General features: G+C 47.9%; 2 protein-coding genes across 2 annotated transcripts; both read left to right on the top strand.

Moving 5' to 3' along the window:
* The first annotated feature begins 428 nt into the window (after positions 1–428).
* Positions 429–24318, top strand: LOC122374261 (catalase-like). The gene is made up of 8 exons (XM_043352896.1): positions 429–1035; positions 14645–14819; positions 20556–20848; positions 21261–21440; positions 21754–22098; positions 22407–22579; positions 23354–23552; positions 23845–24318. The coding sequence occupies exons 1-8, from the start codon at positions 970–972 to the stop codon at positions 23971–23973; spliced, it is 1560 nt and encodes a 519-aa protein (XP_043208831.1). The 5' UTR covers positions 429–969; the 3' UTR covers positions 23974–24318.
* Positions 2938–4863, top strand: LOC122374262 (nucleoside diphosphate kinase 7-like). The gene has a single exon (XM_043352897.1). The coding sequence runs from the start codon at positions 3298–3300 to the stop codon at positions 4462–4464; it is 1167 nt and encodes a 388-aa protein (XP_043208832.1). The 5' UTR covers positions 2938–3297; the 3' UTR covers positions 4465–4863.

Below are 24318 nucleotides of genomic sequence, written 5' to 3'. Positions count from 1 at the left end.
CTTTTTTTCGTTGCTGGATGTTTCATTCTAAACGCTCATGTCACTCAAACTCAGTGTGAAACGCAAACATAAATCACATGGATGAAAAATTATATTTGTTCACTGTTTTCGATTCAACCAATCGACTCATGTCCAGGCGCATATTCTAACGTTCGCCAACAGAGCTCGTTATGGTGGATCCGGTAGCTCGGTGGGCGCCTCACCAGACTACCCAACCATCGCAGAGGCTAGTCCATGATTTATCCAGTTTTAAAGCTACTCGCCTGCAAAATGCTGAGCTTTAAAAATAGACTTGTCTGATTAATTAACTACCGAACACGATGATGTTGCGGATTTCATGTGTTGAAAGCACGAGGTGGAAAAATCAGAGATGCGAACTCAAGCGAATTCAAATGAACTTGGGCTCAGTTTTTCGAGATACACACGAGGCAAGTGAGAAGTACTCGTTTTTTGTGCAGCTTTGCTTCATTCAGTGCTGTCTCAGGTGAAATGTCTTGAGATATAGGTGATATTCAATCCAATATTCTAGCTTACGATCTTTTTCGTACCTTTTCGAGTCTTTGCTTTTTAATTTAACAATCCATCAACAATTCCAAATATAACTACACTCTCGAGTCTTCATTATTATGTAACATAAGCGCCCGATCATTTTGCCTCATCGCCACCTCGCCACCAACCGTTGGACGGGAATAGCGTCTTATTCTTCCTCCATCGCTGTCCGGTTCTTGCATCATGCAGCTCATGGCACGGTCCCTGCCGACTTGTCCGTCGGTGCGGAGATGGGGGGGGGGGGGGCAGCAGTGCTGGGGTCGACCATTCCCGGCCGGCGCGGCGCGGCGGTGGGAAGGCGGTATAGAGTCGTGACCGGTCGGCCGGCCCTTCACTCCAAGCCGAGAGCCTGCCGCTAGCAGAGCTCCCTGACACGCTCCATCCGCCGCGCAGTTCGCACCCGCCCGCCGAGCCGCCGCCATGGTGAACAACGATCGCGACAAGGCTGCCGAGCAGCTCAACATCTTCAAGGAGGCTGCCGCAAAGGTGGGTCCGCTGTCCTGTCCGTCTGATGGCGGAGTTTTGGACACTGGGACAGTGCTGAGGCGGGGAACATGGCGCCTTGCTTTTGAAAGGTTTATTGGTAATGGCTGCCCCATTCAGTGCGATTGGTTAAAACCGACACCAAAAATGCTCATTTTTTTTGGTAAAATATTAGTGATACTGCTCGATCTAATTGTGGGCTAATGTGAGCAAGATTGCTACATGACGAACTCGGAACTACCTATATGCATTTTGATCAGCATTTTTTTCCATCCAGGCTATGTTGAAACTTAGTTGGCTTATAATTTGCAAATAAATGGTTATTGTGCAACGATGCTAGAAAAATAATATTAAGAAAGCTGCTAAGATAAATTGATTGTTGAAAACAGATTACCGGGTAAAATGCGCCGCCTACATCACCATCTCAAGTATTTAAATAATGTGAGGGCTGAAGATATGTTAGATATTAGCCGTTTTAACGACGGGCTATCCGACGAGTGCACCTAATTTGACCAAATCTGCACCTAATCTCTTTTACAGCAAATATCTTTATTTTATGAATTTATTTCCGTGTTTTGATCGATGATACTCTCTGATAATATGACAAAGCAGGCATACAAGCAACTAGTGCAACCCTAGCCGATAGCTACTAAGAGACACACTGAACCTAATTTGACCAAATCTGCACCTAATCTGCACCAGATGTGCACCAAATGTGTACCAAATGACCGTCGTGAAAACGGCCATTATGTTTGAACCTTGGCGAAATTGACTCGATATTTATGTAATTTACAAATAACTGATTCATAATTTATGCGTAAAAGTGTGATCCCCATCGGCACCTGCACCAATACCTGAATATGAAACTCGTATCGTATGATACTCCGTCACCTAGCTACTTCCTGAAGGTGTCTTTAATCTTCGAATGAACTAGTTTCACAGTCACTACGCAAGCATTTTCCTCAGATTCTGGTAAGGCTCCGAATATTTTCCGGCATTTTCTCCGGGAAAGATGTGATTATCACACGAACATTGAGACTGTAGGTACATTATATAATGATAAATACATATGTGCGATAATCTATACGGTTTAACAATTGACGTTTGTGCTATATTGATTGAGGCGTGCTTGAGAGCAAAGTTTATCAAATTTCTAATGTTTTAGCGTTCCACTTGTGTTTCTTGATTGCTATTTTATCCCTGAATTCATTTTGATAAAACAAATATGTCGCCTGTTGAAACGTCCCTCATTATGCTATGCAATGTCTGTGGATAGCACCATCTTCGAATGTTATCCTTGGCCTAGAGATGCTAGCCAATCTCCTGGAAAGACCAGCATGGTCTTCGCCTGGTGCAATGTGATGACCGATAAGAGTTATTTATTATTTTTTTCTTACGGGGACTGAAGCAAACCGGTCAAGACAATGCACCAACCGGTCTGACGAGTAGCTGTCATTATCCTGTGAGGAACGTCTATGCAACAGCACATTTCATGGCAGTTGACGAAAATCTGAAAGCATTGTTGAATATCAGTGTGGATTCAAAGAGCCAGATTTTTTTTTCTATGAACAATTTGTAGGCAAAAGTATTTGCATTTACTACCTACAATCTGACTTGTCATCGGTTGATGAGGCTGATACGAAATCAGTTTATCACTTTCTTCAATCTATAGGGTTACATCAATGAACATTTGAACACTAGGTATATTATATGCATAATCATTGTAGCTTTTTACGATGCAAACGCTTTTCGTATTGCCGAACACATTTACCTGCTTTTATACAAACGTCCCTACGTGTTTTCATGCCAGTCTTTTGGAATGTGGTGCTTGTTGATGGTCGTCGCGTGAATTTAGAACCCTTGATCGCAAAATTCGCTTTGTTCAGAAAGCTCAAGGCCCTAAAACATATTGTTCTTTTGTTGGTTCTTTTGAAAGTGTTCTTTTGAAAAAGAACACAGAGAAAGCTGTGATCTTTTGAATTTATATTTTTGGCGCAGTTCTTCAAAGCTTTCCGTGATGAGACATCGGATGAATTTAACAAAGATACAAGGCGCCTGACCAAGGAGCTTGGTCGTAGTGCTTACGTTTATTATTGAATAGTTGATGATTTCGTCGACTCCTTTTCCGGAAAGACCACTAATCTGCAAACGATTAAAGAACAATGAGTTTAGCAACCAAACACTGATTTCTCACTTCATCTTCGAAAGCTATATAGTCATTTAATTGGCACCTACGGTTTCAAACGTCTGTGAAAAATAAAAGTCATGCCACCGTTTCAACCGGCCAGTCAAGATCGAGTCGCCTTCAACGCCGAGTGGTATGACCCGGAGTCATCACTGACTCGTGACATGGTCCTCTACTTTTACACAGAGGACAGCTCCGTAGAGCTATTTGACCGCAGAACCAACCGAACGTATCTAAAGAGAACCCAGGTTCCGACGGTCACCTGCAGTGATCTAGCGCTGGGTAACCTGGTTACGGTTCTTGGCCGACACATGCGGCTTGTCGAGTACGCCAACAAGAAGACACGAGACATATTCGAGGACGACTCCCAGTCCACATTGGCTCTGGTGAAGCCCGCTGCCGTTCAGCACCTAGGGAAGATCGTTCAAATCATCGAGAAGCAGGGCCTGCGGGTGACGCGCGCGCGCATGGTGCAGCTCGAGCGGCACGAGGCGGGCGTGTTCTTTTCGGAGGCACAGCAGCACTGCCAGGCGGCCGAGGAGCTGGCTTATCTGACTGCTGGGCCGTGTGTGGTGCTGCAGCTGACAGGTCAGGACGCCGTGCAGCGCTGGAGGGAGTTGATGGGTCCCACTGACTGTCTGACGGCCAGCGAGGAGTGCTGCGACACCGTGCGCCGCCAGCTGGGCGCCGAACTCGATAACAATTGTCTGCACGGCTCAACAGGATGCGAGGCGGCCGTCCGCGAGCTGCGGTTCTTCTTCCCACCCGCTGGCGACGCCCGGCCGCTGACGTCAGCTCGCCTCTCGGCTGACGGCTCGTGCTGCGTCATCCTGCCGCACGTGCTGGCCGAGCGGCGGCTGGGTGACGTGCTGGCCGCCATCCAGGCCGATCACCGCGTGACGGTGACGGCTCTGGACATGATGACGCTGACCGGCGCGGAGGCGAGCCGTCTGCTCGAGGTGTACCGCGGCGTGCTGCCAGAGTGCGGCAAGATGATCGCCCAGCTCAGCTCGGGCCCGTCGGTGGCCCTGGAGCTCAGTGGGGCGGTGGAGGGTCAGGATACGGTGGAGGTGGTCCGAGAGCTGGCCGGCCCGCGCGACCCGCACCTGGCCCAGCTGCTCAGACCGGACTCACTGCGGGCCAAGTTTGGCAGAGATACCATCTGTAACGCGGTCTACTGCACCGATCTTCCAGAGGACAGTCTGATGGACAGGGAGTATCTGTTCAGGATACTGCAGCCCTGCTGATGGCTCGCTGCTTCTTATGAGCCCTGAATTGGTGGATATGCTTCCAAATAATCTGCAAGGAAGACGGCTCTGAACTCTGATTCACCGAAAAGATTGAAGTGAGAACTGGGCGGAGAAGAATAACCATTGGCTTCAAAGTTCCGTACGACATTGCAATGATTGAACCATGCCTCTCCCGGCGATGAAGGCAAATTTCGCAAACGCATTTGATTTCGCAAACGCATTTGATGAACATTGCATGAATGAGGATATCAAATGATAGATGTTTTATGGAATCTTAATTTCGAATGTTATTTGGTGGTGTCGCGCAGGTTGATTGTCTCAGGACAGCCTCAGTTTCGCGTACTAAAAAGAGGTATGATATATGGTTGAGTAAAAAACAACATCCCTGTTTTGCCACTACCTTTTTAGGAGGGTCATGAATGGTATAATTAGTGAATATGTATCCGAGGCGATGAGCCGAGCAAAGTCATAGGCTTTCTTAGTAGGCACTACACTATACATTTCAACGCACACAAGAGCTCGTCTGTTGTGCAGCCCTGAGCCCTCCTGGTACCGCCCGAAGCTATTGAACAAGGATGGTTCTCGACTGCATCTCTATGTATACACTAGCCTCTCAGGAAAGCCGGTACTGGGAGGGGAACCCCTGAAGGTGATGGGAAGGCCGGATGGATTTCCACAACAGTATTTGCTGAATGGGCGTCAGCTGGCAGGTAGATGGTACTAATCTGTTGGGTATTCCACCCACTGCCACGCGATGGCTGATTCTTTGTGCAACATGTGCGGCGTTCTGACGTAGTTTGTCACACCCAGCCCACACACGTTAGCAATTAGCATGGTGATCACTTGAATTCGCTGGCTTCGGCGGTAGTCGACTGAGCAGTGAGCAAACATCCCATTCACAAATCGGCTCACGTGCGAACAGGCTTCCAATCCCTAATGGGAGTTTTATGACGGCGCGGTGGTGGCGTCACAATCGCCTCATGGACAAAGTGTGACGGCAACTCTGTGACTTCACAGTTCACACCAACACCATTTAGTCCGTGCTTTCTGCTCTAAAGGATGTGGCACACCACCACTAAACATTCTAGATAGACGGAGACATGTCACTACGTTTTCTGCTCTAGGAAGTGACACTCGCACTTGTGACGTATGCGCCGCCCGCCGCCGGAACCGCCGCGGTGCGATACGGTGACAGTGCAGACCAGCCGGGGAAGGAAACGTCCAGTCCACGTGTCTCCAGCAGTACGGCAGCCGGGCTGTGACGTAAGCACACTTCTAACAACGCTCTGGAGTGTGGCGAAATCGGACCGTCTCGTGAACTGATTGGCCAAGAGAGGAAACGGGAGGAGATTCGACCGATGTCATTGAGTCTGATCTGGAGACTGGGGTGATGAGTAAACACGCACAAAAACGTGCGGTATTTGAAAGATGCGTTGAAATGCAGTAGTCAGCAGATTAGTGGGCTGAGGATAGATGAAGTGGATGAAGATAAGGAAAGAGGGGAGCAAGTGGGAGATAGTATAGACAGAAAGAGATTAGACTGGGATGATAGTGCAACAGATAGATAGCCGATGTAGGAGAAACCGTGCACTGTTCCCGAGATTTAAAAGCGAAACCACAAACCCGACGAGCCATCGCACAAAATGCCAGTTATGTGTTATTACCATAACATGCTCGACTGCGCGCGTCATTAGACCGAGTGTAGTTATGACATACCCCGACCACCGTTATTTCTCGCCAATCTGCTCCGTACGTGCTGGCTGCTGACAGTGATGCTGTCCATGGTCGCTGATAATAGCTGATGTTTATTGTCACCTAATCAACGGGTGAAGGCAGATTGGGTCCTGGCCAGAGCGACCAGTGCTGCTGCTGCAAAACTGATGGGAACGTTGTGGGTGGTGGAGAGGGAAGATTGATCGAGAGGCAGGCGAAGGAAGTATAGCGTGAAGATTGAAGAACAAAATAACCATTGGTTGGATGATTTTAGGCTTTTTGCACCACATAACGTTTCCGAATAGTTGCGATTTTTGCGACAGTTTGTTTCCTAATCGTCTCAGCTCTATTTTTTTACGCACTACCAACATGCCCAATTTCCATGAAGATTCCTTATACCCGCTCCCTCACCCGCGGATGATTCCGTTCGTTGACCGTCGGTCGTCGACTTCCTGCGTGGTTCGCACCGCCGCCGGTCCACCTCACGACCCAGCCCGGCTCGTGATGGCCGTGTTTTTCACAGCGTGACGGCCGTGTTTTTCACACCGTGACGGCCGGAGTGGAGCCGGGAGACTGCGACGGTCTCTCGCTTTGCCGATGGTCTACAATGGCCCACTGATGGTGCCAAGTGGTCTGATGGTGTTACGGAATATGCGAATTATGTTACGGAATAGTCCGCCGATGGTCTGGAATGGGCTGCTGATGGTCTGAGGCGTACTCCCAATGATGTGCGATCGTCTCGTGTTGGTCTGGAATGGTCCACTGATGACCTTGAATGCATTCCTGGTGGTCTGAGGTGTTCTCCCAATGATATGGGACCCTCTCGAGATGATCTGGGATGGTCTGCTCCGCTCATGCTTACATGGTCTATAACGGCGTGCGGATGGTCGGGGGCGGCTCGTAGGTCTGGATGCATTTCGTTGGTGGCTTAGGATGGTCCAAAAGGCCGTTCGAGAGCATTATCCGATTTTTTATGGTCCCACACTCGAATTTCTTTATTCTTCGTAAATTGAACAGTCGCATTGACTCCGATTTCTTTCCGTGACGTCATAAGCTGCACGCTCAACCGTTTTTCTCGGCCGATGACCTGTCGAGCCGGTGCACTGACAGCAATCGCCACGCTATATGTGGAAGGCTTTTGATGTCAATGCATACATACATACATCAATACATACATACATGCATACATATCTACAAAAATACATGCATACATGCATACATACAATGAGGAGACGGCAACGACACAGTTCCAAACTGGTGGGATAGACATGTATTCCTATACATAACAGACTGGTCGGGCATACATCCCCGTTACCCCATGCTATACTGGTCTGACAGATATATCTCGCGAACACCAAGCTGATCGTGCCGGTCTGGCAGCCGTGGCGTCTGACACGGCACGGAATGACTGATAATCCCGGCACCGGTTCCTCCAGAGACAGGCCAGGAAAAATGCGGGCTAAGTCGTGAACGTTCATTGTTCACGGTTATCCGGTTATTTTAAGGTCTAACACCTGCATGTACCCATTGTAAAGGTTATCAGCGCATCTGATGACAGCGTTTCAAACATTTGATTCAACTAGATCTTAACGTCATGCTTCGAATCAACTGGTGTGAAATGTATGGCTTCGCGGCATGCATGGGACGCGTCCGTTTGCAGAATCAGCATGCATGTCAAATATTTGATAATATTGAAGGGATATACTGTTGGCTCTCATGTTGTCCTTGATGCTTCTTATGTATTTTTAATGTTGTCTGTCTGCCTGTCAAACCTTCTGCAAGTTGGCGTGCTGTCGGTAGAATGCCGTGACCCGACGTCGGTGGGCGTGCCGTTTTCCCCGCTGGCCCTGGCACGGAGAGCCTTTCACTCACTGCCACTGTGGCTGGTGCCGCGGCTGTCGGCTGGATTGCTGACCAGATAATGCCACGTCATCGTAGAACGTTGTCTATCCCCACGGACTGTCTGCCATTCAGCCCTAGGCCACCAGGGAATGCAGTGGCGGTGGAACACCTTCAATTAGGGGGGGGGGGGCACTGCCGACTTTTGGTCCCATTCTTTCCATGCAACGCCCATAGGGCTAATATTAAAATGCCAGAATCAAAGGGGGGGGGGGCACGGTGCCCCGGTGCCTCCTCCTGTTCCGCCGCCTATGCCAGGAAATGATCAGAGGCTGGGGGCTGCTTGACCGGGGACGATGTTAACCGGTGAAAGGGAGAGACACAGGTGCGCGCCTGAGGCGGTGAGAGGTCAGCACAGGTCACTGCAAATCAGCAGAGAAAAGCTACAGCAGATGGCAACGGACTGAGCTGTTGCTAATTATCTACGCCACTATGAGTTTCGAAGCGAGGTGTGGATTGCCGCGCCCGCAGAAGTCGAGAAGTGCACAGTGTTCCTAGTTCCATTCATGCTGCGCAACAGTTCAGTTTTGTGTTTTAATTGCGGCACTGCATGCTGTCCAGCGTGTGACTGTGGGCGTTACATGAAGCAGGAAAGCCATGAGAATACAGCCGGGGGCTAAAAGAAAGCCACGGCTCCCAGGTGCAGTCCGTGGGTTGTGGTTGACGCTAAAAGTGGACAATTAAACGTTAATCTGTTCTGTCATTATTGCAAATTGCGAAATGACGTGTATCTAACTAAGTTAGTCACTTTCAGACGTGGTACCAACTTGTGGTTTATTTGCCACGGAGTATGTTGAAATGCAATGCATTATTTAACTTAATATTTTGCCAGCTCTTGCTGAGGGATAATGATGAGCATAGTTTTGTTACTTCGATGCAATGGTCATAACCTAATGACTTTTAAGTGGAAATATAGTGACGTAAACAATGAATGACAATAACCGTATATTAAGTGACAATAGGTAATTTACTTCCTCCATGGCACGAGAAACCATATAGTTATTTTACACCTTAACCCTCGCCGGCCGAGGGGGGGGGGGCGGGTGCCGCCCCCCCATAGGTTTTTTTTTCGCGATAGCTCCGAACACGCTGGCGATAGAGAGCTGAAACTTGGCATTCCTGACCTTTGATCCAAGCCGCATCTTTTGACACTAACCGCATTTTTGGGTCAGGTCAGGTCACTGACCTATGACGTCATAAGTGAACCTCTGCACGGTCTTCAGATGTCGCAACTTCGCAACGCCCTCACTGCCAGAGGAGATGTCACAGGGAAATGAAACTTGCAGGATCTAGTATCCATTATGAGTCCCACAACTTGTATATCTCGGATTTTTCCTAAAGGTCATATGAGGTCAGGTCATTTTCGTGACCTCACCATTATAAGTCAATGGGGAAAAATGAAAACTGCTATTCTGGCGCCGGGAACGATCTCCAACTATCTCAAGCACACAGAATCGTGATTTTATGCACTCCTTGCAAGGTAAGATGCGTCACTTTTGCAATGTTGACCTTGTGTGACGTCATTTATGACGTCATCAAGGTCATATTAGTTTTTCGTCAATAACTCTTGATCAAATTGAGCTAGCGAGTCGGGAAAGCCACCAATGGACTCAAGAAGACCTGCCGAATCGAATGATATGCGACATGACCTCTTTCGACCAACTTCGTGACCTGGGGGTGCTGACCTGACCTTGACCTGAGGTCAACACCCCAAGTTGACCTGACCCGGACAAAAAGTATACCATTCGACGCGCCTGAGCGAGACGAACACGATGCTGCCAAAATCGGCGCTCTGCGGCCGTTTTTTGCGAAGTTATTCACCAAAAACTGAACCGTACCTTGGGGCACTTGACCTGACCTCAGAGGTCACCGGTTGACCTAGGACCTTAAAATCGGGTACTAATCTCTGCGTCTCGTAACGGCGCACACGCTCGTTTTTTCCGCGACGCGCTAGCTCCACCAGGGGCGAAACGGCGAGGGGGGGTCGTACCCGCCCCCCCCCCCCTCGGCCGGCGCGTATGTGGAAAACCAATAGGTCCGGCGAGGGTTAAATTCCATTTCACGCCTACTGTGTCATAAAGCCTTCCATAGACCCTTTAAGACCGCAAACCTCCCGTACTGTGCCGCTCTTGCCGCTACAGCGCTGCATACCCGGTTCCATGGACGGAGCGCCGTGTTGCAGCGTTGTTGCATGGCGTCGATGCAACCCCTGCAGTCTGCCAAGGTCACGGAGCGGGAGCTTTCGCGGCCACCGGGTTGGTGACCACGAGAGGGAGGGAGGGAGAGGGAGGGGAGAGGGAGGGGAGGGGTGCTGCGCTGCACGGGGGCCCGTCGAGAGGTGCACCAATGGAACCATTATGTTACGACGGCAGGATCATGAATCTAGAGAGTTGCACTTTAGTTGAAGTCTCTCCGTCTGTTCCGTTCTCTGCTTTCACAGCCGGTGATGCCACAGTGACCATTTATTTATCAATTTGTCGCCTCACCGCACTACTGTAGGCCCACCAGCTGATCCCATTCCAACCTAGTTGACCTCTGCTGCGGCACGGCACGGGTCATGGTCACCCACCGTCGCGGTTTGGGGTCCGCCCTGACCTGACCTGACGACGTGACATAGCGATTGAGTGGGATCCGACGAGACTTGTAATGGTTTTGAGAAGTGACTCGCGCTTCTCAGTTCATACCGCGAGTGTCGCACTGTGCTGTGTCACGTGATACAATGAGCATTGAGCAAGACTGTCGCATGGGCTTTAGTCCGCCTCGCCCCACGGCTAGGGGCCAAGGGTGCCCCTTGGGTGTAGGCGAAGTGGAGAGGTAAACATACGCCGACAAATTAGGAGACAAGTGAGGATAACTTCAAAGCTATAAGTGCGAGCTTTTACGGTTGTAGATATAATAGCAGATATTAATGAGGAATTCATTTTTATGGAAGTTATCCTCAATTTATTTATTTTTTATTTATTTATTCGATCACCAACAGGGCAACCCCCACTTACAGGTGAAGTCATAAAAACACACATACGCACACACACACACACTACCTAACCCGACTCACACCCTAAATCATGCGAACAATAACATTGTTCGCATTAACAATTGTTAATCGATAGATTTATGCGTGTGTTATGATATTCGATTTGGCCGAATTTTACCTTGCATTGATTTTTATATGGTAAATATACCGCAACTCAATTGCTCATCTCGTAAGTTCTGTAAGGACATAGTCTTTCCAAAGCGAACAGCTTTGTCTCTTGACAACAAGTGACAAGCATACACCGTTCAGTCCTGCAGTGAATGTGAGTGCGTGCTTGCGCGAGCGCGCCGAGCAGGCGTTCAAATTACCTCTCATTTGTCTCTTTACACCACAAATCGGGTTGAGAATGTAGTCAAGGCGCAAGGAAACTCACGAAGAGCTATATGTATGAATCTTCCTTGTCGTTTTCCTGGTTGAGTCACTTTTGTCCTTACACAAACCCCATATTAAGGGCTGCATATGTCGGTAATGTCGTGCTCGTCAATTGTTGGTCTTGAAACCCGGGCGTATTTATAGCTATGTAAGTAGCAGGCGTAGTTATTAATTACGTATAATTGCCCTTGATTTGTCTTTTCTAAACACATTTTTGCGGTTGTGAAAGTAGGCAATGTTACTTTAGTTTGTATTTGTCCATATTCGACATTGAAATTCAACATATTTTACATATACGCCAGCATCGAAATTGAACGTGTACCCGTAAAGAAAGCTGAAAAGGGGCCGACCGCTACTGATCTTTGAATTGTGCAGTGATGTGTACCTTTATGTAATCGTAAACATTCAACAAGAATAAGGAGGATCAAACTGCATGCAGTTTCTGATCATGCATGATCAGAGTTTGCTGTTCCAAGAGGCGCAAACGTCCAGCATTGACGAGTTTATAATTATTGTTGCAAACGAAAAACCGCACGTTTCATGCAGCCTTCACATTTTGCACTTGCAAAGAAAGAGGATGTAAGTACACTTTACATCACCTAAATGAACGGCATATACCCACACGGTGTAGGGCGTAGGCATAGATATATCGGTCTCGTTCGGGATGCTAGGCCTGATTTCCGACAGTCCGCTAAAAAAGCGAGGCACGCGCCGGTCGAGTCGACCGGACGGTTGCCCCTCCCCCCTCCGTTTGCGGTCGGAATTTCCTATCTTCCGATCACGGCGTGGGTGACGTCACTCTGACGTCAGAAGAGCAGGAACTGCAGCGCTGGAGCCACTCACAGACTTTCCGTCAGCTGACGGCTGAGGCAAGCGATGGCTGTCTAACGTAGGTATTGTTGGCAAGCCGCGCTCTAATGATAAAAACCACTAGAAAACTGTCTAATATGTGGGAAGATAGTAAAGTAAACCAGAGAAAGTAATCTCGATACTCAACTCATAATGAATGACTGATCTTCGTCTGTATTGACTGGAAACCGTATCATTCCACCATCTTACCCTATTTATCGATTGTGCAATAAGTGTGACGCACAACCGCAACGCCCACTGGTATTCGGACTTGCAAAAACGACGGCGGGTTAACTCCCATTCATGCCTTACTGGCATGGCTGTCTACATTAGCATGGCTTCGCCTTTAAAGGGACCCTCCCACCTTAACATTAGATTTGAGTTGAGATAGCCAAAATGGGGTCCCTGGCTCACAATTACCGGTTTCGGCACTCACAACATCGAGAAATGCCTTAAATCGGAAATATTGAATTTCAAAATTGCATCATTTTGATTCAGAGGGGCTAATGCATAGGAATACCCCTCTGAATGTGTGACGTCAGCGCAGATATCTAACGATTTTTAAATGTTTGACTAAAACGTCTTGTAGCACGCGGTGGTATATGCTTCTTTGCGCGCAACAAGTGCCGCACTTTCAGCTGCCAAACTATTGCTTCCAAATAAAGTCGCTAGGAACAGCGGAGATCCCAAAAAGTAAACAAAAGTAAAAGTCTAATATCCTGAAAACCGGTGAATATTTTTCGGTGAAATTTGGTAGATATTCGTCTTCGCTCTTTCTGAACCGAGCGACATCACTTTCATGCCAATTCATAAACTTTTTTGAAGGTGGGAGGGTCTCTTTAACCCGCGCCCCGCTGGGCTATTCAGCCATACGCGCCCTGCTGGGGGAGGGGGGGGGCAGATTCTGCCCCCTGTCTAACTTCCGAACCGATGGTCGTAGAAAGACGGGGAAAACGGCAATCGAAAGCTCTCAACGAGGCGAATCTAAAGAGCTCAATTTTTTTGTTTAAGTAGGTCAGAGGTCAGGTCAAGGTCAGGTCAAGGGTACAAAATGCAAGTTTCTACAGTATCGGCCTTGCACCGTAATTGCCGAAGAATGGACTGAGACTGATTGCCCAAAACGGGTTCTTAGGCTACCAAGACAATATTATTTGCATACAATATCATTCAAAGGTCAAGGTCAAGGTCAGGTCAGGTCAGGTCACCAAAAACAAAATATAGAAAAGGGCATGTGCGACACATGTTTTATGGGTCATTTTATTCATAGAATTCAATAGACACACTCAATTAGTGATATGGACCACCTCTGGATGAATTTCAGGTCGAGGTCAGGTCAAGGTCAGGTCAAGTGAGGTCAAATTTTGAAGTTGGTTGTTAAGGCCTAAAAAGGTGTCTATCTGATGCAGTTTTTCACGGCAAATCGAATGGTGCTATTTTTGTTTCCGTACGAGGTCTAGAACTTCCCAAAAATTCATTTTTCAAAAATTTTGTGTGTCGTGACGTCATAAAATTTTGAATAACTCCCACATTTTTGAACCGATTCTTCTCAAAATTGGTATGTAGATGCACATAGACCACCTATCTGACATATATTCCGTTTTTTCAATACACTCACAATTTTGGATTTTATAATTATTTTCCAAAAAAAGTCGTTTTTTTGAACAAATTTGGGCCAAAATCCAAAATTTTCAAAAAACCGAGATAGCCATTTGATAGACAAAGTAGAATCACGTATAACCTTTTTGTTACGTCTTGATTCCTTTGAAAATGAAGATCTTAGCGGCTTCTGAAATTTTGCGATTTTTGAGGCGAAAATGGCGAACATGACGTCACTAAAACGTCATTTTCTCAAAAATTTTCCGACGGATTTCGCTCAAATTTCAGGGAACGTGTCAAATTGATGTATGATAAGGTACTGAAAGTTTGACGTCGCTGGCGTAACGCGTTTAGAAGTTATTGGCGAAAAACGGGAGGGGGGCAGATTCTGCCCCCCCCCCCCCAGCGGGGCGCGGGTTAACCGAGTTCAACTGCACAGGAATACTCAATTCGCATGTGTCTTAAGTGATGCCACGCTCCATAGGAATTAGGAATGTATGCTGTTATGCAATACGTTTCTTATTGCGCCGTCTTGCCAGGCTGTTAGCCTGAGCCAACGTTTGTCCTCACTGACTGCGGTACACACTGCACATGCCGCAAGTGACCTACGACTCGAGTGTCTTCGCTCGACATATTCACTAAACAAACTAACAAATAAACAAACAAACGGACGTGGACCCTCTGGCTGACCTGCTCCTCTGCCATCTCTTGCAGGAGGGCAGCACAATCATCACCACCGGCCACGGCCAGCCGGTGGGAAAGAAGACCGCCTCGGTCAGTATCGGTCAGCGTGGACCGCTTCTGCTGCAGGATGTGGCCTTCATTGACGAGATGGCGCACTTTGACCGCGAGCGAATCCCCGAACGAGTGGTGCATGCCAAGGGGGCAGGTGAGCGTGATGGGGGCTAGTCGGGGAGCAATAAAACTTTGTTTACATTTTACAAAATTTAAAGGAAAAGGGCCACCTTCGTGAAATATGAAGATATCGTTGTTTTTCATTTTGACATTATTATTTTTCATTTTCTTTTTAAAACTGGTGCCAGAAGTGCACAATTCGCGAAAAAGTATTTAAAACTATTTAACATATTGGTACTATGTTGATACTCTCTACGGCACCTACTGTATGATGGCATAGCGATGACGTCACACTCAAGCCAATCAGCGTTCAGAAGACAGACTCGTCGGATTGTGTCAGATAAGCTGATTGGTTAAAGCTGAGCTGGTTGGAGCTGATTGGTAAAAACCAAAGCCTCGCCGCGGGTGGCTGTATTGTCGGATAAGAACGCATTCCTGGGATAAGGACGCATTCCTGGCGTATTTTCTTTTAAAATTGCCGATAACTACGAATGGAGGCCGAAATCAGCCGTAAGGAGGTAGACAGCTAGGTTTTCGGACACGGGCTACAAGATGGCTATCTCAGTTTCAATCCCCATGTTAAAGGTGGCCCTTTTCCTTTAAAATTTTGTTGTTATTATATAATTTGTTAGGGAATATAAATATTGTTTCATTATGCCTATTTCTGCATATGCAAAGTCCTTACTTCAATAAAATGAGCGAAAGTAAGATCTATTTGTCATGGCAATAGTTGCATACCCGAAAATGTTGTAAATGATCTCTTTTCTACTATTTTTTTTTTTAAGTAGGTAAGATCAGGGACGGCGCCACGGATTTCGCCTTGCGGGGGCAGGTTTTCAGAAAAAGGGCCCAAACAAGATGGGGGCCCAAACGTTCCGAAATATCGTCAATACCGTCAATACTATGCAAGCCTTTGTGTACCTTGACCTACAATTCCCACAACCGTTACCTTCTACAATTGTATTTATTTTGTATTTATTGCATACCATCAACAGGTCCGGAAACCCAATAATACACAATAACACAAATACACAATAACTTTTGTGTGAAAAGACACACTCTTAACCCTCGCCCGTATTGGTGTTTTTCCAGCCACGAACGTATAGGGGGCGGGAGTCCGTTGGCCCCCCTTGCCGTTTTGCCCCTGATCAAGCTAGACCTTCGCAGAAAAAAAACGAGCGTGCTGCCCGTGACGAGAGGAAGCCGATGATACCCAATTTTAAGGTCCTTGGTCATCGGCTAACTTTCCAGGTCAGGTCAATGGCCAAAAGTCGGGAAAAGCGGGACATGTTAGATCGTCGTAAAGGTGGCTGCTATTGGGTTTTTCGGGGTGATGATCACGAATATCATGTTAGTTATGATCATAGATGATGTCTCTATGCATTTAGGCCAGGTCGGGTCAGGTCAGGTCAGGTCAGGTCAACCAGTAAGGGCTTTGCCGGGTATTCGTAGTAGGTGGCAACTGCCTCTGACAGCTTCGTAACATGTTACGAATGCATTACAATTACTTCGTAAATGTTCAAATGGTTGCTAAATTCGAATTCAGATCCAAAAACTAGCCTAGAGACATGTAAAACTCGAAAAAAGAGAACCGAGGTCATCAAAGGTCAATGACCTGACCTGACCTCCCGGTGATCTTGACACTCACCCTAATGCATGGGAGCAACATCATATCCCATGTTTGAACGCTTGAAACCACGAAAAGACTGCAAACGCGCGGCTGATGCGAGCCGACATACGCTGAATCGCGATTCCGGCCAAACATGGTCTCGAAAAGTAGGTCACATGTCAAAGGACACTAGGGTCAGGGTCATGAAATTTTCAGGATAGGTGTAAAATTAATTAACACGAGATTACTGAAAGTTTCGTCGCGATCAGCCGCTCTTTACGCGAGTAATTCGCGGAAAACCGAGGGGCCGTTCGACAACAGGCAAGACAACATGAATAAGTAACCTTTTTTGTTGGAAGCTGTTTACTATCCTGACCAACGAATTCCACGTAAACAACCTGAATCAGCCTGAGCAGCCAAAATTCTGAACAAAAGCGTGTTTTCAATACTCGAGTTTATCATGCCCCGCTTCCCGCGGCTGGAAAGTGACTCGGACGGACAGTAGCTGAAACAGGAGCTCGGCTCGACAGAGCTGGCCCAAAAACACCGGTACACACATGACACAGGATCGGCGCCTCGGGTAATGCCCTTAGGTTGGCCTAAAGGCCCTCGCATGAGTGGTATGGGCCCTCTTAAGTATGGTACGATTGACCCGGAAGGTTGACCGGCGGCCAGGGTTTAGTGCGGCGTACTCGCGGGCGATTTCGATATCATAGGGACCCTATGAGGCCTAGTTCCTATGTTCCCCCGAGACTGGATATGGGCCCTCTGAGGTCTCGAATGGGCATTCGGAGACCTGTTACGCCCCATTAGGCCTACTATGGACATTCTGAAACCTGATATACAGGGTGTCTCAAAAGTTCGTTCACACATTTCCCATGCCAATAAAGCATATAAGAACCGGCCAAAAGTATAAGGTTTTGGTGTCTGTGTGTACACTAGACAAATATGCATGCTTTGACAACTGATTAAGAAGGTTGGAAACCAACCCCTTTGCTGTATCTCCAAAAATATTTGCCCATACCGATTTTTGTTGCTCCGTCAGCTGCCGGAGGCTGATAAAAGGTTACCAGCTTTCAAGCTCTTGCAGGGGAATCCCCTGCAGTTTCTGCGTCGGATTTAGTTTTGACTAGCTCCCCGGCAACATCTGATTTTCCCTGAAAGCCGACAGCTTGCATCGACACCCTTCTTGAGTATTTTGTAGGCATTCTCTGGCGCTAACTCCTTCATGAATGACTGGCGCCGACATCCCAAGCGCCATTTTCCTTTTCAAAACGACCCCAGTCCTGAACAAACGGGAAGTGCCAGCAGTAAATTTTTCGCATCATATGGTAGCAGAATGTGTCGGACGTCTGTTTCTCAGACACATTGTGCAAATTTTGCAAATTCCAAGCGCTCGTCATTCCCCATGCCAAGACCTTCGCTCGGTTGCGGAGTGTTTTCCTCGGGAGATGTTCTGCTTTGTAAACGGCCCAAGCCTGTCCATCGTGTGGTTTTATCGGGATTTTGTGTTTAAAAGAAAATTATTCGCTGCAGATCTGCCTCTTAAAACTTCGTTAGATAAAATTTTACAATAACTGACACTTTTGGAGGGTCAGGTGTCCTTGGCATTAACGATTTTTGTGTTATTGTCCCCAAAAATTAGCGTTATAGATATTATAAACAATTTTAAGTTATAATTTGTCTTTATTTTACGATGACCTGCACTTTTTGAAAATGGGTAACATCTGTCTGTGACCTTCTGTCAGTTTTCTATAGTTATGACCGCATTTTCAGCTGCTTTCCGGAACACGAGTCTGCTGTCGTGCGAGGGTCGTTCAAAACGCCGTTAGTCTCGCATGGTTTCGTCCTTCAAAAATTTTAGCCACCGTTTTTATGAGATGATCATCATGTTGCACTCATCCTCGCCGACACTTAGCCATGTGTCATTTCCGACTTAACCATTCTCATTACTCCTGAAACAGAGTTTCACAACATACCCGACTTTGCAACCTACATTTTCGTGCCTGACCCATGGTCAGAGGTGAACCCTTTTTGTGAGCTCATGAAGGGTCGAATGCACTTGAAAACAATGAGACTGCTTGAGGAAGGTTGTCACCAATGCCCATGCAAAATTTCGACTGTTAATTTCTTGTTGATTCAGAATTATTGACAAAAAAGCATGGCTGGTACCTGTGAACGAACTTTTGAGACACCCTGTAGGTACTTTGTGGCCTGATGCGGGACTTCCGAGGTCTGTTAGGGCCTGAAATTGGCCTTCTGAGGCCTTGTAGGTGCCCTCTGCGGACTGGTCTGGGCCTTCGGAAACCTGTCAGGTCCCCGTTAAGTCTATTATGAACCTTCTAAGGCCTAGTAGAGACCTCAGAGACCTGGCTGACCCTTGAGACCTGATTTGGTCTTTCTGAAGCCTTGTTTGGGCCCCTGAGGCCCGGTATGAGCCTTCTGAAGTTCGGTAGATCCTCAGTTTGGCATGGCCATTGGAGCCCGGTAAAGGCCCTTTCTTGACTGGTAGGGACCCTCAGAGGCTTGATATGGGCCTTTTTATAATACTAGGGGGCTTCTGAGGCCTGGTATGACTATGGACCCTCTCTTAGACATTCTAAGGACCTTACCAGACCTTTTAATGGCCCTCTCAGCACTGTTGTTGGCCGTCTAATGACTGGTATGGACCCTCTCAGGCATGATACGGGCCCTCCCAGTTCTTGCAAGGGTCCTCTCAGTACAGCTGCAGGCCCTCGCATGAGTGGTATGGGCCCTCTCAGGTATGGTACGGGCCCTCCTAGTCATTGCAACAGTCCTCTCAGTACTGCTGGGGGCCCTTCCATGATTGCCATTGACTGACATAACCCTCAGTAATATGTCAGGGTACGGGCCCTCACATAACTTGTGGTGGCCCCTCAGTACTGTTATGGGGCCTGCTGTGGGCCCTCTCAGTACTGATATGGGCCCTGTCACGGCTGGTATGGGCCCTCTCAGGCATTTTACAGGCTCTCGCGCTCCTTCCAAAGACCATCTCAGCACCGATGCGGGCCCAGTCATGACTGGGATGGGCCCTCTCCTTTTCCAAAAACATGGGCCAGAGCCCGTAAGTTTTATCTTGGCGGCAGCACCTTGAGAAGCCCCCTTTGGCTTGATTCCCCACTCCTCAAGTCATTTCTACAGCTCTGCCCAGAAGTCTTTTTTTTCTGCATAGCCAGAGAGTATTCCGTCGATACCTGACCTGCTGGCTGAAAGAGGGCCCCAGTGTTCAGAGTTGGGGGGGCGGCTGCCCCCTCTGCCCCCCCTGTGGCGCCGTCCCTGGGTAAGATACTTGACCTATGTAGATAAACACCATCAAATTTACGTTGAAAGGGATATTAAAAAAGGTCCGGTATTGTTTCGAAGCGTAAATGTGTAAACGTGTCGAAGTGGTGAAGTTTTGTCTCAGACTCATTAGTGTTACGCCAATGTGTGGAGTGTGCTGTTTGCGTAGCCAACAAACCTGGCTGTCAAATGAGTTTGCCGACACTTAAAACCGATTGACTGTGTTGGCTGGGACCTTGAATGTACTTGCACTGTCCACTTGTTAACCTAACGCCCTTTATTACTAAGCACAGTTGTAGGCACTCGATTAAAATGGAGACTTTACCGTTGTTAGAATGAAGTATCGTCGAATTGAATACACCTACATACAGTTTCTAGTCGATAAATTTTATTGATCTTCATAAAGCATTTTACAAACATTGCTCTACTCACCACCACCCCATTACAGCGCTCCATTTATAATAGCCGTTTTCACGACGGCCATCTGGTACACATTTGGTGCACATCTGGTACAGATTAGGTGCAGATTTGGTGGTCAAATTAGCTTCAGTGTGTCTCTTAGTAGCTATTAGCTAGGGTTGCACTCATTGCTTATATGCCTGCTTTTTCATATTATCAGAGAGTATCATCGATTAAAACACTGAGATAAATTCATAAAATAAAGATATTTGCTGTAAAAGAGATTTGGTGCAGATTTGGTCAAATTAGGTGCATTCGCCGGATAGCCCATCGTGAAAATGGCTATTTATACCCACTGTAACAACACCACTTCTCCTTTCATTCAGGCTGTCATCCATAGCGTCATTCATACGAGCATAGTTATGCCTTCATTTCATTCACTCGTCTCCTTTCCGCCAGGCGCCTTCGGCTACCTGGAGATCACTCACGACATCACCCAGTACAGCTGCGCCTCCGTGTTCTCCGAGGTCGGCAAGAAGACGCCGCTGGCCATCCGCTTTTCCACGGTTGGAGGCGAGAGCGGCTCTGCCGACACCGTGCGCGACCCGCGCGGGTTCGCCGTCAAAATCTACACGGAGGAGGGCAACTGGGACCTGGTCGGCAATAACACGCCCATCTTCTTCATCAATGACCCCATCATGTTCCCGAGCTTCATCCACACCCAGAAGAGGAACCCGGCGACGCACCTGAAGGTAGGGTTGTGTTTATTTGCTTTTTTTAGTGACGTACTCGAAAGAGCTAGGACGTGCCAATGATAACTGAGATGCTTCTGCGCACCGCGTACACAATACGACTTAACTAACTTTCATCAAATTATGATTTTTGCGCTTGTCATATTTGTTCAAACGTTAAATCCTTATTTGTCCACGATATCATTGCGTAAGTAAATCCGTAAATCCATCCGAACATGTATTAATCGCAGTTACTCGTGCAAACTGCAAACTGCAAATGTCCAATATTCAATGTCAATGTCAAATGTCCAACGTAGATATCCAACTAACGGTAAACGTTATCTTTTTACGTAGAGGCCCCAACTAAGAACGGCATAATCAGTGCCCAACGCAGCAGTAATACATATAACGCTGTGACCTCTCTGTGGTTCAGGACGCCGACATGTTCTGGGACTTCATCACTCTGCGGCCGGAGACGATGCACCAGGTGTCGTTCTTGTTCTCGGACCGCGGCATCCCTGACGGTTACCGGCACATGAACGGATACGGGTCGCACACCTTCAAACTGGTCAACAAGGAGGGCAACGAGTACTGGGTCAAGTTCCACTACAAGGTGAGCAGTGCTGAGTCAGGCATGTGATGAAAAGTATATATTTGTACGGGTGATTATGACGGGCGCAGGTGCCCGCCAGGTAACCTCGTTGCGAATTGAATTTTCCAACTAACTTATAGTTATCATCAAAACAAATAGGGATGCCTAAAAACTCGTTTTCAGACAGCTTGCTTTAGCAAGTTTGTGTATCTTTACACATGTATCTTTTGAAACGGTTTACCTCCGCTTATCAAATTCGTAATGTAACCAGAGAATACTGACTGAGACTCGAATACCAGTCACTTTTTTAACGCCACTTTTCTTTGTTCCCCAGACTGACCAGGGTATTAAGAACCTTCCCGTCGAGAAGGCCAACGAGCTGGCCGGCAGCGACCCCGACTACAGCATCCGCGACCTGTACGACGCCATCGAGGACGGCAATTTCCCCTCGTGGACGCTGTCCATCCAGGTGATGACGCCCGAGCAGGTGGACAGCTGCGGCTTCAACCCGTTCGACCTGACGCGCATCTGGCCGCACTCGCAGTTCCCGCTCCTGCCCGTCGGAAAGATGGTGCTCGACCGCAACCCCAAGAACTACTTTGCCGAGGTGGAGCAGATTGCCTTCTCGCCGGCTAACATGCCGCCCGGCATTGAGGCCAGTCCCGACAAAATGCTTCAGGTAAGAAGAAAAAATGAGAGGAAAAGGGAAAGGAGTGATATGGAAAGGGGAAGAAAGAAGGGAGGAGATATTTGGGAAATGAGGGAAAAAGAGCAGAGCCAAGACATGCTTAGGGAAAGGGAAAGGAGAGACGTGAGGAAAGCCTGCTGCATGAGCTTAGATAAATGTAGGTATACATCATGACATTCGTGGCCTAAAGTGTATGATATCAATTCCAGTAGATCATTATTTGACCAAAGCGTCCTCCGATACCCCTCGTCACCACCGAACACTGCTCAGACCGTCTGACGCCTGTGTCTATCTTACAGGGTCGCCTATTCTCGTACCCGGACACGCACCGTCACCGTCTGGGCCCTAACTACAACCAGATCCCGGTCAACTGTCCGTACCGGGCCCGCGTCAAGAACTACCAGCGAGACGGGCCGATGTGCGTTGACGGAAACCAGGCGGACGCGCCCAACTACTTCCCCAACAGCTTCAGGTGAGCCGGCTGATAAGCTGGTGATTAGTTTCTACATTTGTAAGTCAGATGAACTTCAATCGTCCCTTCTCTTATACTTAATTCAGCAATAGACACATGGTGAATAAGTGATAACGAACAGTCGGAAAAGTCGGACCGGTTTCCGCCTAAATGCGGCGCAGTCTTGCAACGCCTCAACCGAGGGCCTCTGCACTTGTATAACGGTCACAACTGGGACATATGTCGGACAGACGTTTTACCACTTGACCATTGCCCATTGTTCATTGGATAACGGCGTGTAAAATGTAAATTAACACTATTCATTATTCGAGCAGACGTGATCAGTATCACTTCGACACATTTTTAACTTGCTGATAGTGAACTGAAATAAGCGCTTCCCTGACTTAAGATCTTCCGGAACAATTCAATGCAACAAGCGATACTTTAGATTGATAAATCAGTAGCGGCGGAACACCTTCAATTAAGGGGGGCGCTGCCGACTTTTGGTCCCATTCTTTCCATGCAACGCCCATAGGGCTAGTGTTAAAATGCCAAAATCAAAGGGGGGGGGGGCACGGTGCCCCGGTGCCCTCCCCGTTCCGCCGCCGATGTGATAAATAGCTCCAAGCTTACCACAATATGCGCTTCTGAATGCGCGTTATTCGTTTCATCCGCCAATCTCGGCTGAGTATTTATATTCTATCATAGACCTCTGTATACCTCCGGTCTATGTATGGCTCATTATCACCTGAATTCAGCCTGACTTCCCCACTGACATCGCCACCCGTTCCTCAGCGGACCTCAGGAGTGTCCCCGCGCCAAGCAGGTGGCCACCCGGCCCAAGGTGGCCGGGGACGCTGACCGTTTCGATGAGTTCGACTCAGACCTGAGTCAGGTGCGTGCCTTCTGGGAGAAGACCCTCAGCGCTGAGGAGCGCGCGCGGCTGGCGGACAATATCGGGGGACACGCCAAGGACACGCAGGCCTTCATTCAGGTTAGTGACGGGAGATAGATGGATTTACAGGATAGCCTGAGAAGGGGTGTGGAAATACGATTTTTGGGTTTGAGCCGGAGTGAAGTTTTGTGGTCTTTTTTAAGCTTTGTGAGTCACAGAGCTTGGGATTTCGTTCGGTCATTACCGTGAAGAACAGGTGGAGGTGCGCTTGACTTTTTCGCTGAGTGTGCCTTTTTAGTTCGTTACTTTTTGAATAGGTACTCCGACATGCAGTCGCCAGCCATCTTATTTATGCTGGGCAAATTTTGATGGAGTTTTGCTCCCGTTTCAGGCTCGCATCGTGAAGAACTGGAGCATGGTGTGTGAGGACTTCGGCGCCCAGATTCGCGACGCCCTTCTGAAGCACAACACCCCGAAGCGAGCTGACGAGCTGAAGGAGCTGCTGGCGGCCGCCGCCTGAGCTGTGGAGCCTCATCGACGTCACCAGCGGCGACAGCCAATCAGCGTGATCAAATGCGGGTCACGTGATGACCGTGGACCAATGAACGCGAGTCTTTGACGTATTGGTGACCCGGGATGTAACTCATGGGCGGTATAGCGGTGGTGGTGCAAACCGTTCGTTTATCTCGTCAGTGTGCGTAATCAACGCTTCATACCAACTGAGGTCATAGAGGTTGCGAGGAAATGTTATAATCGTTAGTCTGGAAAGGTAACGAGTTTTAATCTATTTACTGTTGTGTTTCGCTGTATTTTAAGGATGAGGTATCTACGTCATTTGGAAATAAAATATATTCATTAGCATGTC

This window comes from Amphibalanus amphitrite, unplaced genomic scaffold, assembly GCF_019059575.1.
Source record: "Amphibalanus amphitrite isolate SeventyFive unplaced genomic scaffold, NRLGWU_Aamphi_draft 001629F_arrow, whole genome shotgun sequence".
NCBI lineage: Eukaryota > Metazoa > Arthropoda > Thecostraca > Balanomorpha > Balanidae > Amphibalanus > Amphibalanus amphitrite.
This window is presented reverse-complemented; position numbering and strand designations above follow the sequence as displayed.